This window comes from Myxocyprinus asiaticus, chromosome 30, assembly GCF_019703515.2.
Source record: "Myxocyprinus asiaticus isolate MX2 ecotype Aquarium Trade chromosome 30, UBuf_Myxa_2, whole genome shotgun sequence".
Classification (NCBI taxonomy): domain Eukaryota; kingdom Metazoa; phylum Chordata; class Actinopteri; order Cypriniformes; family Catostomidae; genus Myxocyprinus; species Myxocyprinus asiaticus.
Window position 1 is genome coordinate 11,889,887 of NC_059373.1, and position 12,604 is coordinate 11,902,490.

At 37.7% G+C, this 12,604-nt stretch overlaps 1 protein-coding gene across 4 annotated transcripts in view; it reads left to right on the forward strand.

Moving 5' to 3' along the window:
- Positions 1–12,604, forward strand: part of LOC127421401 (zinc finger protein 516-like) — a 66,455-nt gene that overhangs the window by 24,701 nt on the left and 29,150 nt on the right. For all 4 annotated transcript variants that reach the window (XM_051664427.1, XM_051664426.1, XM_051664429.1 and 1 more), the window contains exon 2: positions 10,610–12,551. In XM_051664427.1, the coding sequence (XP_051520387.1) occupies positions 10,835–12,551 (1,717 nt within the window). In that variant the 5' untranslated portion in view covers positions 10,610–10,834. The remainder of the gene's footprint in view (positions 1–10,609; positions 12,552–12,604) is intronic.

Sequence of the window (12,604 nt, forward strand, 5' to 3'; positions counted from 1 at the left end):
AGAATTTTCATTTTTGGGTGAACTATCCCTGAATTGTGGATCTGTCATTTCATTTCTGAGAGGGAGTTGAGCAAAAATGGTTTTTATAGTTGTTTGATTTTATTGTTGTCCTGCAAATTTAGTTTCACTGAATTATCATTATGACATAATTGATTGTGTGCAAATCAGTTAGTGAACGTATTGAGTTAAGATGGTCATAATAACTGAAATAATTAAAGTCCTTTGTATGCATGCCTATGCGAGTGTTTACATGTGTGTGTGTGTTTCTTGGACAAGCTGTGTGACCGCAAGGTGTTATGTCATACTGCCATCAGGAGTACTGCAGAGGCTCGGGCAGATATTACATAAGCCTCACTGCTGGTGATCTCTCTATCACTGCTGTCATGTGCTCAGCTATCTAAATTGGGATATCTATTGTTTTTATACAAAGCTAACTGTAATTACTATAAACTTACTCTAATGCACACCCTAAACCTAACCCCACCAGAAAAACATTTTGCATTATTAGAATTTCAAAAATCATTATTTGATTATGTTTGGCTTGTTTTTCCAAATGAGGACATCCCAAAATGACCTTAAACGGAGGTTTTGACATTTTTCTAACGTCTGAGTACAAATTTGTCCCCAAACTATAGTTAAGTAAACACACACACACACACACACACACACACACACACACACACACACACACACACACACACACACACACACAGAGAGAATTACATGCACCCTTGCATGCTTTGGCTTGCATCCAAAAACATGCATGCAAACCCACCTGTGGACACCTGTAGAAACATTTCCCTACTATCCCATACATATTTATATGGTGATTTGCCACTTAAATGGCTCAATATTAATTGTATACACCATAATGTAATACTATACCAATTATATACACCAGCATGTCCGCCATCTGTCTGTCTTGTGTCACAATATAAAACAAACAGCAAAGTATTTCTACACTGTAAATTTTTTTAGACCTCTCCAACTCAAAATATTTTAGTGACTTGTTGCATCTAAATTGTTCAATTGGCCCAATAACAGTTCTGTGAATTAAATATTCTCTATTATGGCAACAGTCTTTTAACATTGGCTCAATCAGAAATTATCTGTTGAGCCAATGGAAAAACTTCACTTTATCAAAACATATTGTTTTGGTCCAATTACATATTTTGAACTGAAGTAGCCATATCTTTTTTGGTTCACCTAATCATAAAATGTATATTATTTATATCAAATTGTTTATTTCTCACTGTACCAATAAAAATAAATAAAACAAATGCAGACAGTGAAAAAAAAATCTCACTTTAACATACGCTTTATTAACATATCACCTGCACAACAGAATAATGTTTGGAGACGATAATTCACCTTAGATTATAGAAAGAGAAAAGACACTTGAAAGATTAGTACAGTTATTGCAATTATGTTGTATACATTCAAGACGGCTCATACCAGCAGCTTATGAGAGGTAGGTCCATCAAATTGCTCCATACACTTTAAACATTTTAAACATCTGAAAACACATTGGACAAATATTTGCTGAACTGTTGGCAGTGCATCTTACCAAAGAAATTGCAGCATAATAATGAAACTGAAATAACTAAAAAAAAAAGAATATATAGTACATACATTTTAAGTCGTTGTTATCCTCTATCCAAAGAAGATAATGAACGCATTGGTAAAGTCTCACAAATTGTCGTTAACCACCTGCTATTCCAACTGCAACATTGACCACATTTGAGAATGATCTTGATGTTGATGAAAATGTTCACCACTTCAAGTATTAGGTATATATATATATATATATATACCTAATGCATATTTGTTTCAGTGGTTTAAGCTTTTATCACTGTACACTTAAATAGAAGAAATTACCTGAATGGTCTTTGAAATAGTGTCCTGCTCTCTCAAATTCAAGGTAAGACCCCGAAGACCAGTGGCCCTTCCCTGTACCTGTAACGGAATAAAAGGGTGAAAAAAGTCAGTGAAACAGTTTTAAAATAAAATATAAAAATACATTAAAAAAACACAGCTTTTGTAATTATTTAAGCATACAGTGATGTAAAAAGTATTGGAACCTTTCTGAATTTCTACATTTGTGCACATTTTTTTACTTTATTTGTGGTAAGATTTTGTTAAAAAATTGTGGCAGTAAATAGAGTCTGGTGGTAAAATGGACACAAGTTTGGTCTTTCATTTCTTTGGTGTTCATGGTTTAGTATTTGGTTTAGTATTTCATCTTGACGTACCTTTCATTCAGAATAATTTCAAGGAGTGCTGAAGATGGAAAACCTGCCAATAAATAAATCAAATTAATTTCAGTTAACGTTAACATTGTTTTGACAGAGGGAAGTTACCATTTCTACTCAAGTTCAAAAATCAGCATAGCTAATAAGAAAAAAATCTATCCTCTCGACTCTTCAGTAATGATCCGACCATCCCTATAAAAGCGGTCTAAGAGAATGAACAGAATATGAAACAGAATTTCACACAGATGTGGAATGAGAATAAAAACAATGCTCAACTACTCAATGAAACTCAAAGTGCTTCCGTTTTCCTAAAAAAAAAAAAAAGAAGAAGAAAAAGAAGCCTCGACAGTTTAAACTGGACCACAAATGGATACATTTTAATATTCAAATAAAATGTTTAATCACAGGCTCCTGGAAGAAGACAATGGAATTCATTTAGAGATGAAAATGCTACCATGAAACCACTGAGAGTGAACCACACGAAAACTAGGCAGGCCTGCAGACATTTTCATCAGAGGATTGCTCTGGTCTACCTAACCTATGTTAAAGTTACAGAATGAGAACTGCAGTAAGCTCAAACAAGGTACTCGATACTTACCACTCATTTTATGAAACTCAGAATGGCGGTCTTACTTTTCTCTTGGGACCGATGTTCGTTTGTGTCTTTGGACTTCGGCACCACATGCGCTCTCCACCCTGCACCGATCTCCACCGACCGCATGCGGCATTTCCAATGTACAAATGGTGTTTTCTCAGACGTAGTCTGTTTTACACATTCTGTGATTTGCTCGGCCGAAACAAATTTTTCAGTTCGACTTGACATATTAACTGAACACATTTAAATATTTACGGAGAATATATTTCATTTTAATGGAAAACTTTAAGCTGCTATCACCACAATACATATTTGGGGCAGTTATTTGCATGTCTTTTATTGAGCCAACATTTAATTCTCAATTTTCCAAAATAATTTTTTTTTTTTACAATGTAGCAAAATTTTGACTCGGTCTTAATGGGACCAAACCTCTTAGAATCAGTAAGAGTCAAATAAGATCCTGCTGTACAAGCTGGACATTTAAAAAAAGATTTTTTGTTTATCCAGTAGGATTGCATTTGGTTGCCTTATTTGATTTTTGCTTTATTCCAGTTCGATTGGTTTTATGCGTCATATTATGCATCATATACGTCTTCTGATGGTATACAATGTTTTTCTTTCTTTAGGTTTTATTAAGAAACAGCCCGCAATTTCAGTTATTTTACAGTGCGTTCATTATTATTAATTTATATTACTACTACTACTACTACTACTACTACTAATAATAATTATATTATACACAAGAGAAGATGTTGGGCAGAAGCCTCAGTCACCATCAGTGTTGGGTGTAATGCATTACTAAGTAATTAATTACTGTAATTAAATTACTTTTTCATTTAAAAAAGTAAAGGATTACTCTTAATTTTTAATTAAAGAAATGTAATTACAGTTACTTCTGATGTAATTTTGTTAAATACTGTATAGACTATAGAACAATTTAGAGAACTATAGAACAAATTTAATGTCTAATGTTAAAATATATGTTTTCTAATTTAATGCAGCCCCCTTAAATTCTTTGGCCAGTTCATGAATAATTTATTTTATATGATTTATTTGAAAGAATTAAAAGAACAATTTCATGTCTATCCTTGTATTTTTCATCTGGTCAAGGTTGATAAGGGTTTTAGAAAGTAATTAGTAATAAGTAATGCAATTACTTTTCAGACAGAGTAATTATTACAGTAATCTAATTACACTGTAGAAGATGTAATTAGTAGTTAGTAATTCATTACTTTTATAGAGTAACTTGCCTAACACTGGTCACTATTCACTTCTATTGCATCTTTTCGTCATACAATGAAAGTGAAAGGTGACTGAGCCTAACAATATTCCTAACATCTTCTTTTGTGTTCAACTGAAGAAAAAAGTCATACAGAACAACGTGAGCATAAATGATGACAATTTCATTTTCTGTGAACAATCCCTTTAATATCTTAATATGCAGTTTTGCTTCTCATATTAATTTATCTATAGTTTTCAGGGTGTTTTGGATTTTTTTACTGGATAACAAAACAAAGATACTAATTAAGAATATCAAAAGGTTTGTACCAAGGTACACAATGCAATCACAAGTCTAAGGTGGCTACCTATCGGATTCAGAGTCATTTTTCAAACAGGAACCTAAATTATTTTCACCGATATCGTCTCTCAAGATGTCCAGATACACAATCTTTGGTCAGACATCATGTGCACACAGGCTGGGAAATAATCCTTGCTTATTGCTTGTGTAACCGCGTTATGGCTTTAGGGAGTGGCATTCTGTAGTGACGGTGCAGGGAGGCCTGGGAGAGCTCCTGTGTCTTTTATCTCTACTGGAGAAACAGTGGTCTGATAACACTGATTTAGAACCAGTCTGTGGCTATTATCATTCCATTATTATAATTAATGAGCAATGAATTTCACCTGAGCTTGAAACAGTACCGTTTTGTGAGGAAGTCACTGCAGCATTGTAATCTTATTAGCAGATGAGCATCAGCCGTCAATAACACACACATGCACATTGTACTGCAGTGATTGCAGTGTTGTTGTTTTCCGGGGTGTAAGATTGACATCAGCATTGCTGTTGTGCCAGTGCAGGCCTGAACTGTGCTGATTGTGTTGGTTTCAAAGACTTCTTGAAATGCCAGGTCTCTTGTGGTATTTTAGGATTTAACAAACACACACACTGACATGCAACATGTTTGTTTGGCACTGATGCAACAACTACACACACACACACACACACACACACACACAGGATTTTTGCTCATGCTGAATGCTTTAGACCAGTAATTCCCAATCAGGGGCAGTGTATAAAACAGACATTATGACTTTAAACAAAAAATATTAGGGCTGTCAAAACAATTACTTTAGTGTTTTTGTGTGTGTGTGTGTGTGTAATTAATAGCTTAACACATTAAGTTTCCTTTCAAAGGAATACTTGACCCAATAAAAAAATAAAAATATGTCATCAATTACTCACTCTCATGTCACTCCAAATCTGTATGACTTTCTTTCTGTTGCGGAACACAAAATATGTTTAATGAATATCTGTCTGTCTGTCTGTCTGTCTTTTCAATACAATTACAGTGGATAGTGCCTCAATTTAAAGCTTAAAAAAGGACCCAAAAGTCTCATAAAAGAACTCAATGCGATTTATGCATCATATTACAAGTCTTCTGATGGCACACGATTATTTTTCAATTTTTTGGGAGGTTTTTGTGTGAAACAACCCAAAATTTCAGATGTCTGTTGCGTGTTCATTATTATTTGTTTTTGTATTATTATTGTAATTATATTTAATATTTATTAATGTGTTATTATAAATAAACATTAAATCATTTTAATAATAATAATTATTATTATTAGAATTATTATTATTATTATTATTACAAAAGCATATGTGTGATGAACAGCTGATGGACTGCTTTAGCTTTTTCACATGCAGATACATACATGCACTTTTTTTTTCTCTCCTCTTCCACAAACACACACTGGCTCAGAGCAGAGAAGCAGTGTCCAGAGCATTGGGCGTTTGTGCTGAGCTGGTCTAGCCGTCAGGTTGAATAAGTGAGCAGACAGTTGATTCACCATAGCCATTCAACAGCAAGAGAAAAGAGAGCAAGGAAAGAATGGAGCTCTCGCTCAGGGCTCTGTGGATCTCAGATACTGGCCCTATATATGTGCTTCTGTTTCTTTGCAGTAAAATCTGGCTGTCTTTGTGTGTGTTTTTGCGCTCATGCTGTTGTGTTGTTGTTGTGTTGATGGTGTGTTAACAGCAAATCCTGCTTTTAAATACACTCATAAATATGTCTGTTCTTCCTCACTTAATGTTTGCAAAGGATTTTCTCAAGCATATGGCTACTAATTAATCATTAATCATTTAATTATGATTTAATTACTCCAGCAGTAGTATGTCACATAAGAAGTGCAGTGCCTATTAGGATGGATGCAGTCTTTTGCTAAGCATATTCTGCATTATGCTTTAAAAATTTTTTTGTCAAATAACATAAAAAATGTGCTCCATATTGTAACATCTAAATGAACTGGTTTAAGTTAAGAGAAAAATATTATTTAAAGGAACAATTCATGCCAACAATGAAAATATGTTGACGTTATCAGTGAATATCATCTTAAATTTCAGTCTATTCCTCACATAAAGTTATCATATGGCTTCAAAAGACTTGAAATATAGTGCACAAGTTATATGGACTACTTTTTTGGGTCCTAATGACAGAAATAATGACATTATTTAAATTTTACTCTGAACTGTTCCTTTAATTTGACTGATTCAATCTGACAGCATCATGTACACCAACAGAAGTAATTTGAAAGGGTCAAATAAGGTAGAAATACCTGAGTGTTTCACAGTGTTTCAATGCAAGTGTAAATTGGGAATGACAGCCTAGAGTTGAGGCAGGGGTAACTGTTGCAGACGTGTCAGAGAGAAGTTAAGATCTCAAGGGATCCTCAGGAAACTGGAAATGAATGATGTCTGTTTCACTGCAACTGTGGAAACTGCTAGAATTATAAACAACCCATCATAACCACGCTCAGAGACCATAGCTGCCAGACAGGGATGAAGTGTATTTTTGACTTGAGTTGTAAATCGTGTTATGCCTATGTAATGTGGACGGCATAGCAGGCCACTGTTAAGTGTTCATTGTGTCTTCATTTCTGAAACTCTGCAGAACAAAGCAGCCCTTCACCCTGGGTGAGCTGTATCACTAAGCTTTACATTTCAGCTGAATGGGAACGTTTGTGCCCATTCTCCTTTTGGTTTTATCGTATGACCACATCTGTATGCGCATTCCTTATTACATAACTTTGCTGGACTTGACACTTTAGGTACCATGTCCAACCTAGCTTGTGTCTTCTGGGCTTCTCTTGATTCTTCAGTTTCAGACCTGTGGGATTTACTCCCACAGCAGTATCTGTAATTTAACATGACAACGTTAGCTTCAACACCTGCTATCATGCTCACAGACACAACTCTGAGGCACCAGGGCCCCCCTTCCATTGCTGCTGTAATTAGTAGTTGAGTGTACCAGGCAAAACCTACTCTGAAATGGGACCAGGAGGGACTTCCCTTTGTCTTGCCCATCCAGATATGGTTCAGACAGGCCTCTAGAATTGGATGGACCCTGTATCCAACAATGGCCATGCTGGACACCCCGCAGTTCGGAGGAGGTATAGACATGAGCTGTTGTGACAGTTCTGGTGCGAGAAGCTCAATAAGATTGTAGTTTGGGGTGGGAGTTTGGGGGGTGTTTTTAAATAATGATGTATGATGGAATGAATTGTTAACAAATGTTAACAGTAATAATTGGTCATTTTAAACAGTTTTGTATTTGTTTGGTTGTTTGTTTTAAGACAGATGATGTGTTAAAACGAAACATAAATTGATGTTAAGGCATTTAAAAGGAAACATTAATTGATGTTAAGAGTATTAATTGGTATTTAAAAAACAGTTTCATTTTATTTTATGTTTGTTTGCTTGTTTGTTGTAGGACAGATGTTTCATGCGTTAAAAAACGGAATATGAAGTTATGTTTGAAGCGTTAAAAACAAAACGTGAATTGATGCTAGAGTGTCAACTGGTATTTTACATTTTGTTTACTTGTTTGTTTTAGGACAGATCTTTGATGCACTAAAAACTAAACACGAAGAGTGTCAAGTGGTTATAGAGATTTGTTTTGTTTCATTATGTGTATTTGCTTGTTTGATTTAGGACACATGTTTGATGTATTAAAAAAACATGAGTTGATATAAGTAAGTTATTTTAAAGAGTTTTGTTTTGTTTCATTATGTTTGTTTGCTTGTTTGTTTGAGGGCGGAACTTTAATGCATTAAAAAAAACATGAAATGATAATGAAAAAAAAAGTTTTATTTCATTATGCTTGTTTGTTGTAAGACATATGTTTAATGCTGTAAAAAGAAAACAACCTTGTCTGTGGTCAAAGTCTTAAGGAAAAAAAAATGATTAATCTATGTTCCATCACATCACAATGAGAAGAAAAGACAGTTGAGATCTTCGGTATGTTCTCTTGTTAGTGGTGATGCCGGTTAGTGGGTTGGTTACTGTCTCTGTGCATTTGTACATTTGGACCAAATTCACAATTTGGCTTAGAATTTGAGTGCAGGCACACACACACACACACACACACACCGCTCAGTTTGAAAATGCACTGATCCTGCATTGATGGAGTTACAAGATGAGCTGAACTGTCTGGGGATAAGTAGGTCAGCAGAGCTAAGATAAGCCCTCAGAGAACAGCCATGTTTCAATAATAACCCCACTGCTGACGTGTGTGAGTATATACAGTATGTGTGTGTGTGTGTGTGTGTGTGTGTGTGCAGTGTGTGTGTGTGTGCAGTGTGTGTTCTTACACATCTCCCAAACCTCCCAGTATCATAGTTACGACCATTTATTGCTCAGCTCATTGGTTTGCCAAACAGCAAATCACTATTCATGAACAGCTCAGCATGTTCAGTTTCATTATTATGTAGCTAATCACCCCATCCATTCCATTGTCATTGTGCATATACTACACTGTATATACTGTCCAACATACTGACTCAAAAAAATCAAAGTAAGAACAGTAGATGTGGAGATAAGTAGGGATATATGGGGCAGAAATGGATTATTGGGCCTCTAGGAAAACTTCCAATTTCCTAAATGTCTCCTCTTTAAATTTCCTACCTGGCGTTTTATTGCTCGGCAAGTTAACTTGCCGCAAAAGATGAACTGTGTGGAGGTGAGTGCTTTGTGTGTGTTTGTGTGGGGGGAATGCGGGGCCAGTGGTGAAATGTAGTTGGTTTATAATGGATTATTGATTGCTGAGAGAGAGAGAGAGAGAGAGAGAGAGAGAGAGAGAGAGAGAGAGAGAGAGAGAGAGAGAGAGAGAGAGAGGACGGCCTGGAGGGTTCATCCCAACTAGCCCCTGTCTTGCCCGACACTGAATAGCCTCTTTACGCCTCAACACACACATGCACCCACACACATACACAAAATGAATTTAGGTCTGTGAGCAGACAGCCACTACTCATACAGAGGGGACTAACTGAGATTTGTACTGTTCCTTCAGACAAAGATTCACACACACACACACACACACACACACACACACACACACACACACACTGCATAGTTATGTATATATACAGTATATACAGTACTGTGGCACCAGAACATATTTGGACTTTTGGGGGGGGGGGGGTGGGGGGGTACCTGTGGTCACTCTCCAAGGGAACCTGTGCGAACCTGAGGGGATCTGACTTCATATATCCTCTGAATATACATCCACTTGGTTTTTGATATTTTGTATTTAATGCAGTGACATTCAGACATTTAACATTAAACATTTAAAGTGTCCAATTACTTTTTGGGGCCACTGCATAATATTTTGACCCTGGCACTAGCAATTACATAAACAAGACCATCAGATATACATTTAAACACAAAACACACAGGTAGGGCATTGCAATAAACATTAGTACATCAGTCAGCATAACCATTCTGAAGTATGAAAAAAAAAGGTTTGCTATGTTTAGAATTGATAGGAAACAAAATTGAATGGCAGGATATCCTGATTCCAGGCCAGGATGTGTGTACTTTAAAACAGTTAATAATTTGTTTGAATACTGAGCTCTGTATTTATTCTGTTTTTATGGTCTTGTTCAAATAATCAGAGAGCATGTCAGATAAGTATTGCATAAACAGGCTTACTTAACATAAAGATGTGCTATTCCCTCTGACTCTAAAATGAGGATGTCAGCAGTCTCTCTCTCTCTCTTTCTCTCTCTCTCTCTCTCTCTCTCTCTCTCTCTCTCACTCTCTTTCTCTCTCTCCCACTCTCTTGCAAATGGTGCAGCATTTAACTTAATGTACTATGTCCTCTGTATTCAGTTATGCAGTATGGATCCTGCCTTAAATGAGTAGTTTTGACTGAACAAAAGACTGTCAGATGACATTATATAAAAGGACTCTTTTAGCTGGGGGTTGTTTCAAACACTGGGCCAAAGTTCTTTCCATGTAACATTTCTGTATCTCTACTGCTGTTAGACAGAGCACTTGAATTCCAATGCTCACATTTATGGGCGTTTCATTATGATGTCTATTGTTTAGTACGAATCATAAGAACATGGTCAATGTAGTTCATTGTGTCTTGCGTTTACTAAAAACCGCTTGCCACAGACTATTGGATTAAGAACCTTTACTTGCTCCATTGCAAGGCTTTCGTGTTCTTAATTTTGGCTCTATTTTGTTTCCATTTCCTCTCAGGTGACAGAATGAATCATGCCCTTGGCTGGTAAGATGATTCATAAGAGAAAAAACTCCAGACAGATTCCAGACAAAAACAACACTGTTAACATAGAACTACCAACAATGACATGTTTGACAAAGAGAACATTTACTCAGACCAAATGACTACAGGCGAAATAGATTTAATAGGATTTAATCAATTGGACAACAGATAGCAGCATTGTGAAATATTCAAGCCTTGAGATGGAGTTGGAACGGCATGAAGTCACAGAGGAAGAGACCTTCTCCAAGGCTGGCCAGGACAATCCAGAAGACAAGAAGAGCCAGGGTCACTCTTGTGAACTCTGTGGAAGAAGCTTTCCATTCCTCAGCTCCTTGTCCCAGCACATGAGGAAGCACACAGGGGAGAAACCTTACAAGTGCCCCCACTGTGAGCACCGCTCGGCACAGAAGGGTAGCTTGAAGGTGCACATTCGCAGCCACAAACTTGACGGTCTTAGCCAGAGTGCCGGTGGTGAGGAAGAAGACGTGGACGAGGAAGGGGAGAAGGAAGGAGGGGTACCGGAAGATCAAGGTGGTTGTTCCAGCCCAACTGAGAGCACCTCGGCCTGCAACAAGGTAGTCAACAGTGAGGATGAGACCAAAACAAGGAAGAAAAGTGTGAAGAAGGAAAGGACATCTAGTGAGAATGGCAAAAATCCAATGCAATGCTCTCTGTGCAGGAAGAGACTGCCCAGCCAAGCAGATCTTGAACAGCATATGCAGGAGTTTCACAAGGTCTTCCAATGTGAACTGTGCCCTTACGAGGCCTTGCAGGAGGACCAACTGCAAGCACACATTGAGAATGTACACCCCATTGAAGAAGACTCCATCACCAAAGAAGCCCCTACCAGTGAGGAGTCTGAGAGTGGACTATGTAAAGGGGAGTTTCCATGTGAACAATGTGACCAGGTGTTTACTCAAGCTTATTTTTTGAAAGCACACATAAAGAAGCATCAGAACAGCCTAGATCATGGGTGCCGGATCTGTGGACGGCGTTTTCGTGAGCCCTGGTTCCTTCGTAGCCATATGAAGACTCACAACACCAAGTTAAAACCAAAGAGCGACTCTTACCATCCTGCTACGGTCAACGAGGTAGCACAGGAGGAGTCCAACTTGGTGAGCGAAGTGTGTCTGTATGAACTCTGTGCCAAGTGTGGTAACTTCTTTCATGACCGCAAGAGCCTGCTATTGCATGAGCAGGTCCACAGAAATGTTGAACAGGCTCCTAACAATGCAATGTGCATTGATAAGGACTTTGCATCGGTCTCCAAGACAAGCTTTTTGTGGTGCCTAAATTTGAAGCCAGCAGGAAAAGAGGAGAACTCTATTGAGGGGATTCTAGGCAAAAGAATACGAGAGTTGGATCCTGTAAGTAGCTACCAAGCTTGGCAGCTAGCCACCAGAGGCAAAGTGGTGGAGGTATCAGAGAAAAGCCTGGGCTGGGAGGAGAGGTTAGCGGATGCAGATGTTGCGTACGACAGAGAAAAGGGCGAGTATGTCCTGATAAGACAGGACAGGCGAAAGAAACAGCTAGAGTCCTCTTCGAGTATCCCAACCAAGAAACGTAGAGCTTCTGGAATCAATAGCTCCAACACTGAACACCACAGCAATGGGGAAAGGAATGGTCTGGCCTCAACGTGTGAGCGAAGCCCAGAGAATCTGAGTGATTCTGAGTATCGCCCAACTTCTCGGCCCAGCCGGAAGAATTCCCAGAAAACCTCAGAGTGCTTGGAGTGCGGGAAGGGTTTCCGCACACAGCAACAGATGGTCATCCACATGCTCATCAGACATGGTGGCTTGGGTGAAACCATTGGCGGAAATGGACTGTTCCATAAACAAGTGTCCAGTCCATCTAAAACAGGGGAATCTGCAGAACACTTCAGGGATCAAAGAAACACAGGGTCCTCTGGGGACACAGGTGAGGACATCTTTTTTATTGTTTAAAGGGATAGTTTACCCAAAAATGGAAAT